The sequence below is a fragment of the Microcebus murinus genome, chromosome 17 (assembly GCF_040939455.1).
Source record: "Microcebus murinus isolate Inina chromosome 17, M.murinus_Inina_mat1.0, whole genome shotgun sequence".
Taxonomy (NCBI): Eukaryota; Metazoa; Chordata; class Mammalia; order Primates; family Cheirogaleidae; genus Microcebus; species Microcebus murinus.
Genome location: NC_134120.1, coordinates 2,559,257 through 2,581,616, shown reverse-complemented (window position 1 = coordinate 2,581,616; position 22,360 = coordinate 2,559,257). Strand labels below are relative to the sequence as shown.

Genomic DNA, 22,360 nt, shown 5'->3' with positions numbered 1-22,360 from the left:
ACGACCGAAAAGCACAAAGAATCCCTCAGGCCAGCGCCGGCCAAGACGACGTTCCCCAGGGATGGACGCGGTCTGTAAACGCGCCCCCGCCCACACACGTGCTGGCTCCTGCGACCAGGGGTCATCTACCTGGGACAGGTGCTACCTGTCATTCTGGACAAAAGCGCAGGCTCTGCCACCTTCCCGACAGGAATACCTGCCCCCGTACCCGAGAGAAGACACCCGACCAGTCACGTACGGCCCAGCCTCTCTCTGCACCCTGATCCTAGACGAACATCCTCCGAGATCCCAGTGCCAATGCGAGTGAGCGCCCGGACACCGCACACAAGGAAACTCCCGAGCAGGCAAGCGAGGCGTGACTGCAGCGGCTTCTTCCCCAAAGTAACTCCAAGCTTAAATTCTCCACTTCGGTCAGAGATGTCAGAGTTCACATATGAAGACCTCGTTCCGTGACACTCGGAGAGCAGCAGCCGCGGTCGCCAGCCAAAGCAAAATCCACACCGCTAAACGCTCACGCCTGTCATCCTAGCACTCTGGGAGGCCAAGGCAGGAGGATCCTTTGAGCTCAGGAGTTCAAGACCAGTCTGAGGAAGAGCGAGACCCTGTCTCTACTAAAAACCAACATAACACACTGAAAGGACGGAAGATTACAGGTGCTGACAACCGCAAAAAAAAAAAAAAAAAAAAAAACCTTTAGGAAATATAAAAGCCCAAAGAGCATCAAACTCAACAAAATCTAAAATTAATATCTTGGCCATGGAGAAGGCTCCAAAGACCTGTAAGACCAGAAACCCGGTCTCCCCTCCTTTCTCACCCAGACATCGAGGGGACCGACGGGAGCCCGCGCCCCCCGCCCCGCCAGGGCCCCGGACACCCGGCGGCGAGGGGGCGCGTCCCTGCACCTCCAGCACAAAACGGTTTCTGACATATTTCAAATCCCGTTTTTTATTCTCAGATACTTAGACCAGAACACTAGCAAAGCACACAGGTCATCTCAACCTCAAAATAATCTCAAAATAGAAACGCCTGAACCTCCGGAGGAGCCAAGCCCGAGACCACCCCAGAGAATGACCCGTGTCCTCTCCGGGGCTGCGCGGGCGTCTTCCAGAAGTTTTAATCGCCTCTGCCAAGTGCAGCCCGGAGACCGCCGCGCAGAGCGGTAAACAGAGGCACCGCTGCAGCCAGACGCCAGCAATCATGTCCAGAGGAAGCGCACGGGTGAGGCGCTGCGGCCCCGAGCACGGACCGAGACCAGCGGTCACTGCACGTGTCACCACTGCTTCCAGCAGGGATGCGCAGGAGAAGGGGACGGAGAGAGAGGCCCACAGGGGTGGCCCCAAACTGCACGGATGACCACCTCGCTGACCCTGAGGGGCCGTCCCGGCCTGAGACCTCTGACCTGGCACACACGCGTGGCCCTGCGCCGGCCCGCATGCCCCGCAGCACGCCTGCTCCCGGGAGCCCTCCTCTTCTCAGACGCAGGTGCCCATCCGCCCCGGCCCCGCGAACACCTGGAGGAGCACGCGCAGCAGAGCGAAGTGCCGCTGTCCGGCAACGCGGCGCCGTGCCGCTTAAACCACTCGGCAGCCCGTGCGGGCTCGGCAGAAAACGTCCTCTGTGTCTTTAATGCTGACCAGACTCTTCCTCAACACCAGCCAATCACCCCACCCTGCCCAAACGATAAAGAGTTAGCTGAAGTGCCACGTTTCCCCGAAAATAAGACAGGGTCTTATGTCTATTTTTCCTCAAGAAGACACCCTAGGGCTTATTTTCAGGGGACGTGTTATTTTCCCCTCAAAGCCTCAGCTTGCAGCACGCGCAGGATGGCCGGGACCCGACAGGGGGAGCCGACCTTGTTGGTGGGGCTGCCCGCACCTTCCCGGTCACCTCTGGGATAGTCGCTGTCACGATGGGGCAGGTGAGAAGGGCTGCTTGTCTTCTTGACCGCTCCACGACGACACGCATGGGTTGTGCAGACGCGCTGCGCAGCCACGCCCATCACTAGGGCTGATTTTCGGGGCAGGGCTTCTATTGCACACATGCTTAGACATCCTGCTAGTGCTTACTTTATATGTGGGTCTCATTTTCGGGGAAACACGGTACTTGAAATAGAATTTAACGGCTAGATCTTGCTACCACACGACTTCAAAATTAGATTTACATATACACATATCTGATGTATATAATACATAGACACGGTACACTCTACCTGTGTGTGTTAAGCACAATTCCTGGGTACATACTGAGTTATCCCCACGTTCTAAACATGCTGACTAGAAACATCGTGTCTCCTTCTCTGGTGGAAATGAATGTTACTCATCGTTCCCACCTGGCAACGCCACGTCCAGCCCATGTTTGTTCAATCGATCTACAGAAAGACACGAGGTCTAAGGAAGGGAGAGGACCCATGTTTTCTATGCACTCACATGTGTGAATCAATCAGCTCACCTCACTTTTTACTGCTGTATTAGTAAGACAAAGTGCACGTTACTAAAAAATATATATATATATATATATTGTCATGACTGGTCCAATTTTATCCTCCCAAATAATTCAGCACACCCCCACCCCCCACCCCCAACGCTCCGCTCCCCACGGCTTCATCCCACAGAAGCTGGTGGAAACTGATTGTATGCTAAGATATAAGACGTTTTCTGACTCTAAGCTGCTTCTGGGATGGGCGGCGTGTGACTGTATGAAACTAAAACTGAAACAGGTCTTTAAAGAATGATGTCGGCAATTAACATCAGTGAGCAAGTCAAAATCTTCCCAAAATCATGAAAATGCCCCAGCACAGCTTTTGTGTATTCAAGACTAGTGAACATCTGATTAATTTCAAAGGTTTTGTGAAATTTTTTTTCAAATTTATACAATATTTTAAGCAGTTTGTGTAATTACTGAATAGCCCAAGGGATTTTATATATATATATATATATATATATATATATATATATATATATATATATTTTTTTTTTAAAGTTAAACAAAAACTTTTATCTTGAGAAGCTCTAATGCCATCAAAACTATCTTTTACCCTTACTCTGAAAAAATTCACTTTAAAGTTGTATTTCTAACAGATTCTTAAAGATTTACATGTACATGTAAACACATTGATTCTTAAGTATTTACGCTAAATAAGCAAAATGATTTAGTTTTCAGCATCACCAACAGTTACAATCCAGCTATGCAAAAAAAAAAAAAATCCCTATTTATTCTGAAATAAGTCATTTTCCTTTTTTCTCAAATAGTATACTAATACGTTCTTAGAACTTCACTGAAAATTAACCTTATTTAAAGTTGATATACCACCTCCCAACACGATTCTCCTCATGCGGGTTTTGAGCTTTTTCGTTTTAAAGTCTGCATTCCTAAAACTTGCTGTACGGTCTTAAAACGTACCTGGCTGCAGAGCAAACGTTCTCCGGCACCACGTGGACCACCTGGCTGCAAAGGCCATGGTGTGGACACACACAGGTTCCACGTGCGGGTGGCGTTTAAAGAGTTAAACGTTTGAGCCACGAACTACTACCCAAATGGACATGTTACCCTTGATGGAAGTCTTCTTTTTAGGTTTTCTTAGACTTTCTTCACTCCAAAAGAGTGAGGTGCTTATTACTTCATCTGCACTAAAGCTGTCTGAAGGCCACTGCTTCTCAAAACTGGCTTAAGAGTAAAACTACACGAAAGATAAAACGAGCCGGAGAATTCTAAATGTTGGTCGTAAATTACGGTCTTACATTTTTTTTAAATGACCCAAGTCGTGAGAAGGATGACATGCAATGCATCCGCCATTCATGTTCCCACTGAATATTTGATGTTAAATACACAAGGAATCTGGCTGTCCGTCTATTTTTCAAATGGAGTGGTAAGTGTGCACACACACCTCACACACACACACACACACACACACACACACACACACACACAGTTAGATACACTGTCTCACCACGGTGCCTCAGCTGAGTGACGCACTGCCTAAAAGTAACAGCTGGAGCCAGCTGAGCGCAACTCTTACCGAACAGAACTGACACAGGACAGCTGAGGCTTGGGGACCCGAACTGCCTCCCTCTCCGGCCTACGTCACCGTGGCACTGAGGACAGTCACGGCAAACCCGGTTTGGCTCCGGCACGTAAATGTCCATTTCCCCACCACCGAGTGCGTCTCCGAGCCACCACCTCGTGGTAGGAGAAGCACACGCCCACTTCGTCCCAGGCGGACTAGGAAGAGAGCGAGGCCCGCGGGCAGTGAGGCCGCCCCGTGGGGCGCGAGGGGCCGGGATCTTGGCGTGGCCTTCGGGGAAAGGAAGGGCCGTCCTGGTCCTGCCGTGCGAGCCAGCCGCCGCCTGCCCAGAGGAGAAGGCCGCGCGGAAGCGCACCGAGAGCGGCGTTCCTCTCACTTCGGGGCCAAGGGGAGCCGGGCTGGAGGAGGCACTGGAGTCCCAGGTCCGAGAAAGGTCCAGAGTTTCCGACTCAAGCTCAGAGACTCCGCGGCTCAGCTTCGGTCAACGGAAGCGAAGCCCCCAGCCCTTTAACAGAGCGCTTCTCCGAGGCGGGCGCCCGCCTGCCCCGCAAGTGTGCTTAATTTCAGATAGCTGCTCTGGCTGCCACCACCATGAGCTCCGTCTGCAGACGAGTCAGTGAGCCGCCAGCAGCCATTTCCAACAACTGGAAATTAAGCTCATCATTTAATACTAGCGAACTAAGTTGTTCCTAACAATATAAGCTTCTGTACTAAGTGTACAATTGTTTTGAATAAAAGGTCAACTTTTAGCACCGCATCTTACTGAAAGGGAAGGGAGGACTCACAGAAAGGACAAATGCTGACCAGGGAGGAAAGCCATGGTGCGGTCGGACACTGTAAGCAAATAATGAAAGCTGCGTGGTTGGAAGCCACTCTTCGGTCCCCCGGAGGGGAGGCAGTTCCCCAGTAAGAACCGCCCCTTTCTGTGCAACACACCAGGAAAGAGCTGTCCTGAGGTCACCTCTTTCAGCCAGAGCTGGTGACAGTCCCCAAACCCATTATAATGTTGCAAGGAGTCTGGGGGGAGAGCAAGCACTGAAACGCTGCACGCACTCTATTTAGATAACGTCAAAAGTCATGCAATTCTTCCACTGATGACCAAAGAGGTGTACGTTATCCAAACTTAACTGTTTCGGGGTTTGGGGGCTTTGGCCAAATCATAAACTTTACTCCAAGCCCAAGTGTTAGTTCAGGAAACTGTGATTTGGATTTTCTGCAGGCCCCAAGAAACAGAAACCAGCAGTTCCTAGAATATTTGCCGTTCATCTGAAACATCTCTGAGTAGTAAACGTAAGGGCCATCTTCCACAGCTGTCGCCCTGGGCATACGAAGTAAAACTTAGAGAGACCTCATAACTGGTTAAAATAATAATAATACTAATTGAAAGTAGACATCACCCTCCTTCCTAAACACTGCCTCTTTCCTCAGTTAGCGACTCTTCTGAAGAACATACCCTCCCTTCCTTTCTCCCTCCTCCAAATTAAAAGGGGGGGGGGACTTTAATCTCAAAGCACAGCTGTTGTTAATAAGCAAACAAAGAGGAAAGAGAAACAAACGCAGAAATATTTAGCTGTTCTCATGCTTGGCGAACACAACTCGAGAGACCTCCATAAATAACCCGGAGAACACAGGGTCAGGGCGATCTGGAATAAGGAGACGTAAGCAGATTTTCACGACGCTCCTCGGCTTGCAAGCATTAGACGGCCGCTGTGAAGTTCTGAAACGAAACTCGGCAAACGGCCCCCGGGAGATGCGTCCGGACTCCGAAAGCCTCCGCCACCCAGCGGCTACCGGACGGACGGCCCGCCTGGTCCCATCCTCCACTTCAAAGAGCAGGCTCTCCGTGCCAGGCCAGGGCAGAGGGCTGGGGCCCAGTTTCAGCCCTGAACGTCTCCCTCTGCACTCCTCCCGGCTCTTTCTACATTTCATTAACCCACGAAAACGAGGAAACCGAAGCCTCAAGGAAGACGCCAGGAGCCCTGAGGAACTTGTAGGATCTGGAAGAGCTCTGCCTGCGCCCCGCGCAGAGACATCGTGACTGTGTCCTCACCAAAGACGCCTGCAAGCAACGCCCCCCGTGTGCGGCACGTGCTCTGTGCGACGCTTAAATTTTGCTCTGACATACCACATGAAGGGATCCTCCATAAAAGTCTATTTCAGAGTTTACATATGACGTCTGGCACCGAACGCCAAGAAGTAATAACGCTTGAAAGAAACTTTTCTCCCTTTCCGACACAATGAACGACATAAGATTGGTAGCTTTCAGTTACAGAAAACACTGCATCGAAGACTTTCTTACTATTCCTAAAAAAAAAAAAACATATATATATATATATATATATATATATATGGTTCCCTTTAAATATTCAGAATTCAAAAAGAGTGGTCTCTGATTTCGTGGGAAATTCCACAACTTTGCTATTCATCAAGCTGCAAAGGTTTCTCAGCCTAGAGGGTCACGCATCACTGCAAACTTCTTGCTAAATCATAAGTAGGAGAGTTTTTCTGGTAAAATTAAAATGTCAGTGAAAGATGGTATTGTTCAATGTCTCCTTCCCGTTGCTCTCGGAGGCCCGGGACGCGGACTCGCCGCACGGGCGCTCACCGAGGTGGCACACCGTGCGCCGACACACCAGCTCAGAGACTGAAGCAGACCGGCCTACGGTATTAAACCAATGTGATAAGGAAAAAAGTATTTCTTGGATTAGTTCCAAATGCAAATAAATGAATTAAGGTAGAGACACAAATCCGTCAGCAGTAACTTTCCTTTAAATGTAATTATCCCTATTTTCTTTTTTGGAAACCTGGAATATGGTGCAAAGCCAAAAGGAAAACGAACAATAGCTTTAAAATATATAATGAATTTAGTTTTGTTTCTTTTTGAGAAAGAGTCTCGTTCTGTTGCCCGGGCTAGAGTCCCGTGGCATCAGCCTAGCTCACAGCAACCTCAAACTCCTGGGCTCAAGCGATCCTCCTGCCTCAGCCTCCCGAGTAGCTGGGACTGCAGGCATGCGCCACCACGCCCGGCTAATTTTTTCTATATATTTTTAGTTGGCCAGTTAATTTCTTTCTATTTTTTTTAGTAGAGATATCGGGTCTCTACTAAGCGAGAGGTTCTCGCTCTTGCTCAGGCTGGTTTCGAACTCCTGACCTCGAGCGATTGGCCCGCCTCGGCCTCCCAGAGTGCTAGAATTACAGGTGTGAGCCACCTCGCCCAGCCCATGAATTTAGTTTTGAAGCCAAAACTGGACAATTTTGCAGCCTGTATGCAAGCAAGTGAAACTGAAACGCCTCCGTACCAGGATAACCAAAGACGAGGCGGGTGAGAGGAGAGGACTGCAGAGAGAGGAGAGGACTGCAGAGAGAGGAGAGGTCTGCAGAGAGAGGAGAGGACTGCAGAGAGAGGAGAGGACTGCAGAGAGAGGAGAGGACTGCAGAGAGAGGAGAGGACTGCAGAGAGAGGAGAGGACTGGAGAGAGAAGAGAGGACTGCAGAGAGAGGAGAGGACTGCAGAGAGAGGAGAGGTCTGCAGAGAGAGGAGAGGACTGCAGAGAGAGGAGAGGACTGCAGAGAGAGGAGAGGACTGCAGAGAGAGGAGAGGACTGCAGAGAGAGGAGAGGTCTGCAGAGAGAGGAGAGGTCTGCAGAGAGAGGAGAGGACTGCAGAGAGAGGAGAGGACTGCAGAGAGAGGAGAGGTCTGCAGAGAGAGGAGAGGTCTGCAGAGAGAGGAGAGGACTGCAGAGAGAGGAGAGGTCTGCAGAGAGAGGAGAGGACTGCAGAGAGAGGAGAGGTCTGCAGAGAGAGGAGAGGACTGCAGAGAGAGGAGAGGACTGCAGAGAGAGGAGAGGACTGCAGAGAGAGGAGAGGACTGCAGAGAGAGGAGAGATCTGCAGAGAGAGGAGAGGTCTGCAGAGAGAGCAGAGGACTGCAGAGAGAGCAGAGGACTGCAGAGAGAGGAGAGGACTGCAGAGAGAGGAGAGGTCTGCAGAGAGAGGAGAGGACTGCAGAGAGAGGAGAGGTCTGCAGAGAGAGGAGAGGACTGCAGAGAGAGGAGAGGACTGCAGAGAGAGGAGAGGACTGCAGAGAGAGGAGAGGACTGCAGAGAGAGGAGAGGACTGCAGAGAGAGGAGAGATCTGCAGAGAGAGGAGAGGACTGCAGAGAGAGGAGAGGACTGCAGAGAGAGGAGAGGACTGCAGAGAGAGGAGAGGACTGCAGAGAGAGGAGAGGTCTGCAGAGAGAGGAGAGGACTGCAGAGAGAGGAGAGGACTGCAGAGAGAGGAGAGGACTGCAGAGAGAGCAGAGGACTGCAGAGAGAGGGGAGGACTGCAGAGAGAGGAGAGGACTGCAGAGAGAGGAGAGGTCTGCAGAGAGCGGTGGGCCTGCCCCTGCAGCCCAACACCTGGGCTGGGGTGAAGGAGCGGAGCAGCAGCGCAGGTCCGTGTCGGGCGGGGACCAGACCCCTGCTCAGACCGGGCGTGCACCTGTCTTTCACACCATCTCACGAATGCAGTCCAACTCTCAGCGGGCCGGGCCGGTGTCTTCTATCAACACCGTACCTGAGTCCAGGTCCTGCCCACCACTGACCAGCGCCGACAAAGTCGATGAAACGCTTCGGCCCACGCCACGCTAAAGAACACCGACGGCCACGATGGGGCCATGTCCAGGTCAGACACCGACAGAGCCTCAGCGCAGAAATTCACCTGCACGACATCCTGCACCGACCCAACTTCCGGCTCCGAGAGCTCCGGGCCGCCGGCACCAGGGAGGAAGGAAGCCCTGCGTGCGGCGCGGGGCTCCTTCACCGCACGTCTCAGATCCTCTCAGGAAACTTCAGACGTCCAGTTAACATGCAGCTTCCTGCGAGCTGCACAGTGAACTCAAATCTCCGAGGTCATCCTAATGCAAGACACTTCACAGAGCTGTGCTAGGAAATGCCACCAGTTGCTCTATCATTCAAGCAAACAGGCCGAAGGTGATTTCTGTTTTCTTCTGAACGCCTTTTCCCACAACTCTGTTCTGACCCTCAGCAGAGCTCACACGCGTGTTTAAAGTATGAACAAACGGGACCTGCAGAGAGAATGCGAATTCCGCCAGAAGGTTCTCCCCTTCTCTGTCCCACCTAATTACTCTCCTAACATTTGCTGGTGTGACGTAGCCAGCACGCCCCAGCAGTAACCACAAGGCGCCGCGCGGACAGGCGCCCATAAGCCAACGAGACCAGACAGTGCTCGAATGCATTAAAATAACAACACAACCTATCAGAAAAGACTTATCCACAAAAGACACTACATCAAATACAGGATGTCCAGGTATCTGAATTTCAGATAAACAAGAAATAATATTTTAGCATAAGTATGTCCCAAATACTGCATGGGATATACTTAAACTTTTTTTTTTAAGCATGTATTGTTTACCTAAACTCCAAATTTAACCAGGTGCGCTGGGCTCTTACTTACCGAATCTGGCATCCCCAACTTCCAGAACCACCACGCACGCCGTTTCAATGCATTACTTGCAAGGAAGCAGCGTGAGTCCAAAACAATGTGTAAATGCTGATGTGAGCACACAAACATTATGTGTAAAGAGGAAAATTATTTTTTCATCTATGTGCAGCATCATTAATTCAGAGGAGTGGAAAGTGATCGTGGGCAATGGAGAAATGCCAGGGAGGTGCCAGCGTCACCTTCCAAAAACCCAACCGCCGGGGCCCCTAGTGGCCCAACCGCACTGGACAAGCCTCTTGGGTGGACGACTGTGACCTCCAGAGGTTCCCTCCAGGCCAGCGAGGATGCCAGCACCCAGGCCGCCGTCCATGCACCGTCCTTCACGTGGGCCGTAGAGACAGCCGCCTCCGGGCCCCGGCCTGAGGGTCCTGCCCTCTGGGGTGGGCTCGGGACAGAGCACACCTGGGAAGGGGCCGCCAAGGTGAGGATCCGGATGGGACCCGAGCCTGAGCGAGAGCACGGGCACAAGTCCAGGCGCACGGAGCAAAGCCTCTGCCCCGCCTTCCCTCCCCACCCTAGGGTGCAGCAGAATGAGCACTGACGTCTCAATACTCAACACTGGGTGCGACCTCGAGAAAGCTTCTCAACCCTCTAGACCTCTGAACCTCAGATCTCCCATTTGCACTTTGAGAAGAACTACAGCTACACCTCACCGGGGGAGGCCGGAGGTTTACTCGAAATGCAGGCAAAGCCTCTATCTAGCACGTGAAATTTAGAACATGACAAGGTTAATGCTGCAAACCAGTGGAGAAAAGACTGCTGAATAAATTGGGATGGAAAAACTGGCTATGTATATGGGAAACAATTTAAAAGCACCTCACAGAACATACACAAGGTCTTACATGGACCAACACAATGTGCAATAAAGCAAATGTAATAAAAGCGAATGAGATTTATTCCATGAAGATGTTTTCAGAGTAGGTGAGAGAATCTCTTTCTAAGTTGTGGGTAAAATCCAAAACCATAAAGGGAAAAACAGGTCATTCCATCTGTGGCCTTGGGACAGGGAAAGGACAACGTGCTCAGGTGCTCTCTGAGGTTGGACCCAGAGCCACAGCCTGGAGATCCACGGACCAGCCTTCCCAGCGCCAACCGGGACCTACCCTGGCAGGCACTTGGTGGCATGAGGCCGGAGGGCTCCCATACAGGAAGAGGAGCGAGCGTGAGGTCAAAGAATGAAGGCAAGGCCACGAGCAATGCCGGCTGTACGTGGAAGGGGTGTGGGTGACCCTGGACAGCCGGTGACGGAGGGGACAGCTCCAGATGCACCCCGCAGAGCTCACACGTGCACACAGCCCCGAAACGCCCACACACACCCCCAGCAGCACCCCCCAAATCACTAGACCTTTAAACCCAAAGAAATAGGTCTTCAGCTCAAGAAAGAAAAACCAAGAAACTCTGACCCAGAATGTCAAAAAAAGGTTCAGGACAGTGGACACCTGAAAAGTATCACGGAATCTGACGCCGAGTGCTATCTGGTCACAAGGCAGTTCTGCACAAGCAGTTCCCTCTGTTCCTAACTGTTCACAAACACCCTGCCCTTTGTTACTGGGGTTTCAAAACAACATCAAGAATTTGTTTCTGAGTGGAGTGTAGGCTATCGCCATAGAAACCACAGAGACTCTTTTTCTTGCTGGTGTGACGCACAACCTGTCCAGACCTTCTGTTCAGAGTTTCTGAAGATTCCCAAGCCGGTTACCTACAACTGCTTTCTTCGTACCTGAACTTCAGGACATCCCAAGTCACCTTGAGGTGACACATTAACTGCATGTCAAGGCCCTTACTGATGTTCACCTACCCACCCACGAGGCTTCCGAGCCCCGACTCAACAACTTCCGGTAGTTTTGACAAAGCAGGACCCATTGATGTCTATTTAAAAGATGAAAAGTTTCAATCCAGTCCACTCCTATCACTTTCTAGTCTAATACCAAAATAATCTGTATGAATCACATCCTCAGGAATCATCTAATAATCAAATTAAAAAAAAAACAACATGATAGATTAATTCTACATCAAAGGAAAGACAATACCTAGTCTGACTGGAAGTCTGTAACCATTATTTGAATACCAAACATGTTCTCCACTTGTCTAGCTGAATGAACAAACCATTCCAGTAACACACACTGGGATCGACCACCAGATCACCAAACACCCGAACAACTGGCGTTACGATTCTGAGGGGGGCTGCCGCGCTCCACAGGGTTTCAGATGTCACCCTCTGGCGCACGGACGTACATTTTCTACAGGACGGCCAAGCCGCCAGGTGGCCACTGGATTATATTTTGAATAATATATGTCGATAACCAACTACATTATTAAATGAAAACAGTAATCGTATTAAACTTGGGATACAGTGCATTCACAGTGCTGACGGTAATTATCCTGGAGTTTAAGAGAAGAGCACGAGCAACACTCAGATTTGGCACATCTCCACGGGAACATATCTGGCAGCTGACAGTTCGCCCAAACGTCTTGCGAATCTGTGAAAATACTTCTTTCCAACCAATGGCTTCCCCTGTCAATAAAGCAGGAGGGGAGGCCTCCTTTAAATGGATACTACTACAGCAACCGTGCTCACAAAATCAGCTAGAATTCCAGAATTGAAGGTATTGCTTTCTAACCTTTCAAAGCAGAGATGCACATCCCTAGCTATTTTAAAAATTCTAGTAAAATGCAGATCGAAAACCACAACCTGTTTTAACGCGTAGAGGTGTATGCTGACTGCATATGCGAATCTAGACCCTAACAGCAGCCTACAAATCCCTCACGGAAAGCTGGCCTCCGCTTAAGCCCATCATGCACAGGAAATTAGCTAAGAAACACCAAAAAAGGAAAAGAAAAAAAAAAACACTTGTAATTGAAAAATTAAGAACTTGTGTCAGAGACAAATACACAACAAAACGCTTACAAAATAAAACTCCAATGCTTTAGGCATTTAATAGAAACTACAGGCCAGACGTGCGGTGGCTCACGCCTGCAATCCTGGCACTCTGGGAGGCCGGGGCGGGAGGATTGCTCAAGGTCAGGAGTTCGAAACCAGCCTGAGCAAGAGCAAGACCCCGTCTCTACTAAAAACAGAAAGAAATTAATTGGCCAACTAAAAATATATAGAAAAAATTAGCTGGGCATGGTGGCGCATGCCTGTAGTCCCAGCTACTCGGGAGGCTGAGGCAGGAGGATCGCTTGAGCCCAGGAGTTTGAGGTTGCTGTGAGCTAGGCTGACGCCATGGCACTCACTCTAGCCGGAGTGACAGAGCAAGACCCTGACACTTGGGGCAGCAGGCCCTTTTTGGCTGCCGCCAGGACTTGGTGATTGCCGGCTGGGGCACCGCGGTTTGCGAGGCAGAGCCGGCCTCAGCCCCTTCCCTCTTCCTTCGGGACTCAACGTCCCCTGTGATGGGACGCGGGCTCCGCCAGCTGTTCTAAAGGGAGTCACCGTGTGAGATGGCGTGGTTCTCGGTCTGCACCTTCGTACCTTCGTAGCGGGTGCAGCACTGGGTCATGCAACGAGCCACTCCCAGCGAGAGCACGCAGGGCAGGGGTGAAGGGCGGCAGCAGCCCCTGCGCCTCACGCAAGGCCCGGCGGGGTCCGGAGAAGGGGCGCGCCCACGGATGCATCCCACCGCGGCTGCAGAGCAACGACCACGATCAACACAGGCAGGTGGGTGAGTGTCCGTGGGGCGACTCAGTGTCGCCAGGGCAGCTCTGAGACACGGCACCGTCTCGGGGCGACGGAACCACGCAGCAGGAGTGCATGGGGAACCCCACCGGGAGCCCCACCATTCCACGTGCATGGGTGTCCCTCACAACACCTAACCCCGACCACGCACTTGCTGCTGCTGCCGGCTGCAGTTGTCCGTCCCACAGCTCTGCGAGAAATCAGGACGCCTCTCTCCGCGGCCCGGTCCTGCCCAGTCCCACGGGAGGCCGTCTCCCACGGCAAGCGGGGAAAGAACGAACTCGGGCCGCTCCTGCTCGCTACTGAGAGAGGAAATCTACAAAGACCAGCCCGTCCCTTCCAAGTCAGGAGGAGCGAGCAACAAGCTCAAGTCTGAACCGGGGAAGCCCAAAGAACGCCGCTTCTTCCTGGCAAGTCTCGGTGGTGACACTCAGCCACAGGTAAGGAGCCAGAAACCGTACCCGGCACCACCCCGGCCGCAGAAGGGGACTGCTACATCCAGACGAGCAAGAAAGGGCCGAAGCAAGGAGACTCAGGACGCGGAGCGAAGACGGGAAAGTTCGCAAACCTGTTCCCTCCAGTCAGAATCTGCAAACACTAGGGACTCTCATCACTGGAGTCCAAAAACACCACAAATTTCGCCTTCAGTCACCAGGCGCCCGGCGTTTACCCCACGCGACTTCCACGTGGCAGGAAGGAAAGGCAGTGCGCCCCACAGTGCAGCACAGCGAGGCGGCATCTCGCCCGCCCGCATCGCAGGCACGGGTGCAGACTCGGGAAGGCGCCATCGGGGGCCGCACGCCTGCCCCTCGTGGACACGCCCGCTCGGGGACACGCCCGCTCGGGGACCCTCTCCCAGGCTGGGCGCTGCGCACTCTGGACCCTGGTTCTGGTGCCAACTCCAGTACCACCAGGCGCCAGGCCCCACACGGGACGCGTGGGGAGGACAGCGGCCCCCACACCCCACGGGAGGAAACCCGTGTGGCTCCCAGGGCCGAGAGAATCCGAGAGCCTGGTCCCAAGGCCGGGAGCCTGCACTCGCCGCACCGTCCCTCAGTTCCGCGTCGGCACACACACCTCCTGCACTGGGCAAAGCCCGAGACTCCCCTGTGCCTCAGTTTCCTCACGGGGACAACGGGAGGACAGAGGAGGAATGTTAGCTCCCTTTCCCTCCAAAATGCCATGGTTCCATCTTGGGTGGCAAGAGAGAGACGCAGAGAATGAACCGAGCGTTTGACCCTCCCCAGCAAACCGCGCCACCTGCACCGCGCCTGTCTCACAGGAGCCCTGTGCACATGCACCCCGCGTGCGTCTGCCGGAGACGGGAGGAGCCCGAGCACCATCTGCAGAGTCGCATGTCCTTCGCAGGATGAGAAATTCACCCGGGAGGCTCGGAACGTGCAGCCCTGATCACGCGAGTACCAGCCTGTCACGCGAAGGCCCCAGCGTGGAAGGCTCTGGATACAACAGACGCACCTGCAGACACCGTGACCGCCGCAATCCCGGCTACCCGGCAACCCAGAAAGCGCCAGATGCCCCGCCGCGTGGGCGGTCACCGCGGAGCTCGCGTGCCCCACTGAGCGCGGGCTCCGGCTGCGGCGAGCTCGACTCCCACGGCGGCCACTCGCACGGAGCAAACCTGGCAGAGAGGCCCGCGGCCTTTCCGGATGCTTCCGCCATCCGTCCGTCACCCGGGTGCTGTCTGGGCACAATTCCATTCCGGCCGGTACTCTTGCGGTTTGTGTTTGCTCGTGAAGAAACACTCACTTTTCCTAAGTGGCGGCTTCCAAGCTGCCTAATTCTGCTTTGGATTCGGAAATGCCGATTTTTAAAAACTTCAATTAGGTGCCCTTTCACCTCTCTTCTTCCCTAATTAAAAATGCTAATTTTTTTTTTTTTTTTTTTTGAGACAGAGTGTCACTCTGTTGCCTGGGCTAGAGTGAGTTCTGTGGCGTCAGCCTAGCTCACAGCAACCTCAGACTCCTGGGCTCAAGTAATCCTCCTGCCTCAGCCTCCCGAGCAGCTGGGACTATAGAACGTGCCACCATGCCCAGCTAATTTTTTCTATATATTTTTAGTTGGCCAATTAATTTCTTTCTGTTTGTAGTAGAGACGAGATCTTGCTCAGGCTGGTCTCGAACTCTGGACCTTGCACAATCCACCTGCCTCGGCTTCCCAGAGTGCGAGGATCAAAAATGTTAATTTTTTATGAAGTCAAAAAGCACATTTCCTATCAGTGCTACGTCACTTTCCCCATGGAGACTTAAATCTACTCAGGGACACACGCTCAGTCACTTTTTGACTTATTCGCGGCGCTGCTCTCCCGTGGGACACCGGTGACGAGGGCTGCCGGGAACGGGACCGGCAGAACTTCCCAAAGAAGCACGGCGACACTCGACTGACAAAACGTGTTTCATGAAAAAAAAAAAAAAATTCCTCTCAGTTAATCTAATAATGACAATTCTTTCTAGATCCACGAACAGCATTCAGATCAATTCTTGGATATCAAAAAATCTACCAGCGTTCAGGTGAAATTACGGCACAGCCGGAATTCACCAGAACGGTCGCTCAGACCTGAGCTCTGATTTCAACTCCGCTGCGGTGAGCCGGCTGACTCGTCCTTGTGAGAACCCCTATCGTCTTCTGTCCCTCAAATTTCAACACACTCGCTCCGACAATTTTACCAGTCACCCCGCCAAAGTTCTGTGAGAATGTAAAATAGCTTAAATGTTTAAAAAGCTAAGTGTGATCTTTTTGGTCACAGGAAAGGCGTGCATTTTCCAAAGTTCTATGCATTTTTTTAAGGAAAATAAGGCAAGCTACAGATCAAAACATAGGATCCAAAATACCCGGTTTCTTTCCCAAAGTAGCTATTTCAAAGGCCTTAGCCAAACCCTACAAACCAGAGTGTTTTGAGAGTAATTAAATCAACGTAACATGGTCTCTCCCCTTAAGGAACATCTGTGAATCAGTAATTTAGTGCTACACTAGACCATTAAAGATTCCTGCTATGATAGGAAAGTTTGAGTTTTTAGGTATAAAGATATTGTCCTTGGGAATTACAAAAAGTGACGCCCCCCCCCACCCGTAGACCTCCAAGGCTCTCCAATATTTCCTGACTCTGTTATGTCGTAAATTTCTCTCCTTTCTCAGTAAGTTATGATATCCTATTTAATCTATCGCCAACTTTTCATTAAGTTTAATGATATATAATCTTGTCATGGCATCACCGGAGGCATATATTAAATTTCTCAAAAGATAAGTTACCTACAGAGAAAATAAAGACCATGTCTTTAAGAAGTAGTAGTCTCTAAAATTTGATGAACCCAAGAAGAAAAAAGAAGAGTAAATTCCAATTTATAATGAAAATAATCTGGTCCTTCCATCCTCTTGGCGGGGAAAGCACCACCGAGTCTATCTATCGATTCCTGGGCCGCCACAGCGGATGGGGTGCAGCCCGGGAGATCTTCCAAAGATTAAAATATTTCTCTTCCAAAGGGGAAAAAAGCATACAGTGCTAGCGTAACATTTTTTATCCAACGTGTGCTCCGAAAGGCAGTCATAATACTACTTGGACACAACCAGTATAATCTATAGTTGTAAAAATAAAAAAAGGAAACCAAGAATGAAACTTGAAAAACGCCAACCAAGCGTCATACCGGGTGGGTGAGGTCTGCATGATAAATTATCAGGAGAGTCCCACAGAGCCCATGGAATGAGCAGAGCGTTTTCAGAGAGTGCCACCTTCTGCTCCTCCGGAGAGTGACATAGGGCCAGCGCGTGACGCTGCGTGCAGCTTCCGCACAGGTTTCTCCAAGGATCAGAGAAACGACTTGTTTTCTACATTTTTGTTGATTCAACGTGCATTTGAGTGTAAGAGACCCTCATATGACACAGTATGTATAGACCTGCCTCCAAACACTTGGCTACATCTCTAACGAGGAAAAACTAATGCTGATTTCTGTCTGGTTTTGCAGAAGTGTGAGACAGTCACCTTACTCACTACGGAACACGAGCAGCCCCGCACCTGGCTGTGGTTTCCACCTGTCCTAAGCTCTCAGGTAAGAGCAGCACCTGTTAACCAGTTTGCAGGGAGAAGAGAAAATTGCCCCTGGCTTTGTGGAGAAAGTTACAAGTTCTGTAACTGAAACAACACCTTCCACTTAAAACAATTACCCCAAAGCAAAAACTACCTAAGGAAATACCACAATGCTTAATATTTATAAAAAGCAGAAGAATCATGAAAGTAAAGTTAGTCAGGCATCTCTAAATATGTGCCTAGCTGCTATCTGGAAAGTTGTCTGTTCCAATGAACTGTCTCTAAACCCACAGGGTTACTTGAATCCAAGGAGATCAGTTATAATTGCACCCCGATAAGAAGATACTCGCGTACCCGACTGTCTGGTATAAGAGAGGAAGAGAGCTGGGGAACGTCCACGTGTGTGTGCCTGTGGTGTGCATGTGCATATGTGTGCATGTGTGTGGAAGTATGTGCATACGTGTGCATATGTGTGCACATGCATATGTCACATGGTGAGACCTGGGTGTGGGGCAGAAAAGGAAGAGAGGGGCACATTTCAGAGATGTCCCTGACCACATTCTTTGCTCAGAGTTACCGACGTCCAGAAGAGACCATCACCGACTCAAGAGACCGTGGGTGCCAATCCCTGCAAATACAGCTGGGTAATCAGCAAGCGAGCCCAAAGCGCTGAGTCTGCAACCCGCCCACAAAGCTCTAGGCACAGGCTGGAGGTAAGACACCCAGGTGTGGGGCCACCTGGGCACAGGGACTCTGGGCAAGAGCCACCCGGGCATGGGCTACCTGGACACAAGGTTCCTGGGGCACAGGGCCACCTGGGCATGGAGTTACCCGGGTGCTGGTCCACCTGGGTGAGAGTGGTCCACCCTAGCCCAGGCTCTCAGGTTCAGGGTTACCTGGAGCAGGGCCACCTGGGTACGCTTGCTCACCTGGTGCCGCTTCTGGGACGCCCTCCTCGCCGCTGTCTTCGGAGCCTGGGGAGTCAGCGGTGGCGCAGGCCGAGCTGGGGCTGCTGGGCTGGGAGGCCGAGTCGCCCTCGCTGAGCGAGCCGCAGCGCGTGCGCGCGGGCCTGTCGCCGCCGCCGTCCCTGTCCCGGCGCGCGCGGCGGTGCACGCGGGAGTGCAGCACCATCTGGTGGTAGGTGCGGAAGATCTTGCCGCACTCGAAGCACTCGGACGACTTGCCCTGGCCGGTGGTGGCCGCAGCCCTGCGGCTGGGCCGCGAGGCAGCCGGCCGGGGGTCGAGGTGTCCCGGCAGCATGGGGTCCCCCGGCACGCTCGCCCTCTTCCTGGGGGGGCCCTGCGTGGCCTGCGCGTCCTGCTCGCGCTTGCGCTTCTCCTGGCTCACCAGGATGTACTCGCGCCTGTCCTTGTCGAAGGCCACGTCCCCGGCCAGCGCCTCGTCCCAGGCCCCGTACTTGAGGTACTCGGCCGGCTCGGCCACCTTGCCCCTGGTGGCCAGCTGCCAGGCCTGGTAGCTGTTGACGGGGTCCAGCTCCGCCACCCGCCTTCCGGCCTGCCCGCCGGGGGGCACGTCGCCGGCCGCTGAGGGCCTCAGGTTCAGGCACTGTAGGAAGAACTGCTTGGTGTCCGAGGGGCCCTCCGCGTCCCCCTCCTCGGCCGGGGCCCGCGTCCGGCTGGCCTCGACCCTGCGGTGGATGGCGTTATGGGCGTTCAAGCTGTCCAGGTTTGTAAACAGGTTCCCACACTTGGTGCAGACTTCGTAGAGGGACAGGCCGGTGACGATCACCTCCTCCTGGACCACGTTGTTGATGGTGGCGATGAGGTCCAGCTCGCTCCGCGGCCGGTTCTTGCTCCCCGCCTTGGGGCCGTGCGCCTTCATGTGGTTCTTGAGGAACCACGGCTCCTTGAACCTGCGGCCGCAGATGTGGCAGCCGTGGTCGAAGGAGCCCCTGTGCTTCTTCATGTGCGCCTTCAGGAACCAGGTCTGGCTGAAGGCTTGGCCGCACACCTCGCAGGGGAACTCGCCGGGGCTCAGCTCGGGCTTGCCGTTCTCCGCGCACGCCTCGCCGCCGTTGGGCACCTGCGCGGTGATGTGGTCCCTCTCGATGTGGCTCAGCAGCGACTCCTCGCGCAGGGTCACGTAGCTGCACAGCCTGCACTTGAAGGGCTTGTGCGCCTGGTGCACGTGCAGCTCCAGGTCCTTCTTGCGCTCGAACTGGCTCTTGCAGAAGGAGCACTGGACCGTGGCCCTGGCCTCGTCCCCCGCGCACACCGCCTCCGCGCCCTTCCTGCTCCGCAGCAGGAGCCTGCCGCCGTCCGCCGCCGCCCCGTTGAGGACCCTGCCGGCGTCCGCCGCCCCGTTCAGGAGCCTGTTGCAGGCCGACGTGCTCTTCGTGGGGCTGGCGCAGGCGTCCAGGCCCTCGGACACGCGCATCTCGCCCAGCTGCGCCTCGCCCGCCTCCGGCTCGTGTCCCTGAATCAAAGTCCCCGTGCGGTGGCTGCGGATGTGGATCTTCAGGTTGCCCTTCTGGGAAGCCCTGTGGTCGCAGTAGGGACACTTGTAGGGCTTCTCGCCCGTGTGCTTGCGCATGTGCTGCGACAGCGAGCTCTGGAAGGGGAAGCTCTTGCCGCAGATGCAGCAGCTGTGGCACGAGGCCTTGTCGCCGTCCACCTCGTGGCCCCTGCCCGCCCTGGTGGGGCTGGGGCCCCGCCTCAGCTCCATCTCGGCTTCCCTGCTGCGATCCATCCGAGGGGCGGCACGGCGCACGCGGGTGGCGGCTCGGCTGTGTGTGGCAGGGTGCCGCGACGGCGTCCTATCTCTCCATTCTCAGCAGAGCTCGCGGCTTCCCCAGGACGCGCGGCTACCAGGGGCGCTGGTTCACGTGGAGAGCACGGCAGGGGCGGCCGGCACCTGAAACACACACGGAGGCTCGTGAGCACCGCTGCGCACCCGCGCGCGGCATTGCGTAAAAACACCGATCCCGTCCAAACCAACCGCAGGGCAAACAGAGGAACACGTAGCTGTTCGCCTTATTAAAAAAAAAAAAAATCAGCAACAAATAATTATCGATAACGAACTGTGACGTTGGCTAATTAAAACAATTGCAAATGACTGTGCACTAAAATCGTTAAGGAGAGACCGTGGTGCCGGAGTCTGTGCAGGTGTGAGGAGCACAGGCTGTCCAGGGGGAGTCTGAGTGGCCTTGAGGGACAGGGAGGAGGGTCGCTCCGCAGGGGGGCGGGACGAGGCGGTGGAGTCCTAGCCCAGGCGGTGCCAACTCCCACACACCCGGCCGTGTGGCACAGCCCACTGCTACAAGCCTGTGCAGCACGTGACGGAACATCAGTTTTAACACACGGGAGCTAACATATCTGAACATAGAAAAGGTTCGGAGAGCACCTAAGCGAACACACAGGAACTACATTAATTGGGTATTGGGCGGGGGCGGGTATATACATACATAATGAGTGAGATGTGCACCGTCTGGGGGATGGTCAGACTTGTGGGGGGAGAGGGGAAAAGGGCATTATTTGAAACCTTAAAATTTGTACCCCCATAATATGCCGAAATAAAAAAAAAAAAAAGAAAAGGTTCAGTGAAAACAAGGCATTACGCTCTGATGGGACCACTGTCACTCACATACATGGCCCATCCTTGACACAACTGGTGACTGTACATGATCAGGTTTAAAGAAATGAGTCTTCCGTTAAGAAAGGAGAAATGCATACAGCAGCCCGCACACGGCAGCCGAGCCCCTGAACGGGGCTGTGGGACCCTGTGGCGGACGCTGTCCTGCCTGGCACCGCTTCAACGCGTGTGACCACGAGCTCAGCTGCAGGTCAGCCAGGGTCAGCCCGTGGCAGCCTCGCTCTCCCCGTCCCACAGACAAAACCTCCCTTCCCTTTCTGGCCCTGTGTGTTTGCTCCTGGAAACCCCTGCCCCTCTCCCCGGAAGGGACCCCAGGCTCTGGCCCCAGGACTGAGTCCTAATGCCAATGCAGAGCCCATCCCAGACCCCAGAGTCCCCCAGAGCCGTGCAGCCTCTCATTCCTGCCTCCCCACGTCCCCACGGGGCAGACACCCACGGCACCCTCCTATCGAGACCGGGTCTCCCCCAAAGCTGGTACCCGAGCCCAAGGACAGCAGGCACCCATCACACTGCGCGGCCACTGCCCATCCTCCCCGCAGAGAGCGGGGACAAGCCCTGCCTGCGCCCCCCCCCCCCACCAGGCACACAGGCCGAGGCCAGGCAGGCAGAGCTGGGCCACGTGCCTGTGTCCGGCACAAGGCGGGCAACACCAGGGCTGGGGACACGCAGGTGGAGACGCCTGCAAGCTGTCCCGCAGAGGTCCTCAACCCTACACCACGGCCGCCCCAGCAGAGCCAACACAGGGCTGGGCAGAGAAGGGAGCCCGAACATTCCCGACTCCAGGAAAGAGTTGCCATGAAAGCTTCCCTTACAACTGGACAAACGCATGAGCTTACCAAGAACACCTCTTCATGGCAACTGACTGTAAGCTAACTTAAACTATTCTGCCAAACTTTTTTGGTCTTGGACCAAGTGTTGGAGGATGTGCATCATTTATGATGATGGTTTTATAAGGCGAATGATTCGCATGAAGCCCTTTTTTCCGCAGGCCTTACTTCACCCACCAACCTCAGCAAAAATGTTGAATCTGAAATAAAAGTATGAATGAAACATACTATTTAACTTAGCGACTGAATCTGGTATAAAAACCTTACGAGTTTAAAGAACCACACAGAAATAAGTTCACAGAGAGAAGAAAAACCAATTACAACCCTGGACATTGGGGGCCCTGAAATAATCCTGCAGACTCCATCAGGCCAATACTGTTTGTCCATAAAGGATGTCCAATGTCAAGACCTTGAAACTCAAATGGCCAGAAGCCAGCGCAGATTCACAGAGTGGGAGCCCTGGACCACGTGTGGGCCGTAAGGGCAGCCCACAGGTGCACCCTGAAATAATTAAAGTGAATTGTTCAAGTGCACAGACTGGCCCAAATCACCCAGACTTTGTGTTCTGTAGCCACCGGAGCCGGACGCCTTCCACAGAGCGGCAGCCCTGGAGCCGGCCAGCCCTCATCCCTTGGGAGCAGGCAGGGAAACACACAAGGCAGCCAGGGCCACTGGAG

General features: G+C 53.3%; 1 protein-coding gene across 2 annotated transcripts in view; it reads right to left on the bottom strand.

Moving 5' to 3' along the window:
• Positions 1–22,360, bottom strand: part of ZNF516 (zinc finger protein 516) — a 104,655-nt gene that overhangs the window by 40,951 nt on the left and 41,344 nt on the right. For both annotated transcript variants that reach the window (XM_075993790.1, XM_075993791.1), the window contains exon 2: positions 18,174–20,118. In XM_075993790.1, coding sequence (XP_075849905.1) covers positions 18,174–19,953 — 1,780 coding nt within the window. In that variant the 5' untranslated portion in view covers positions 19,954–20,118. The remainder of the gene's footprint in view (positions 1–18,173; positions 20,119–22,360) is intronic.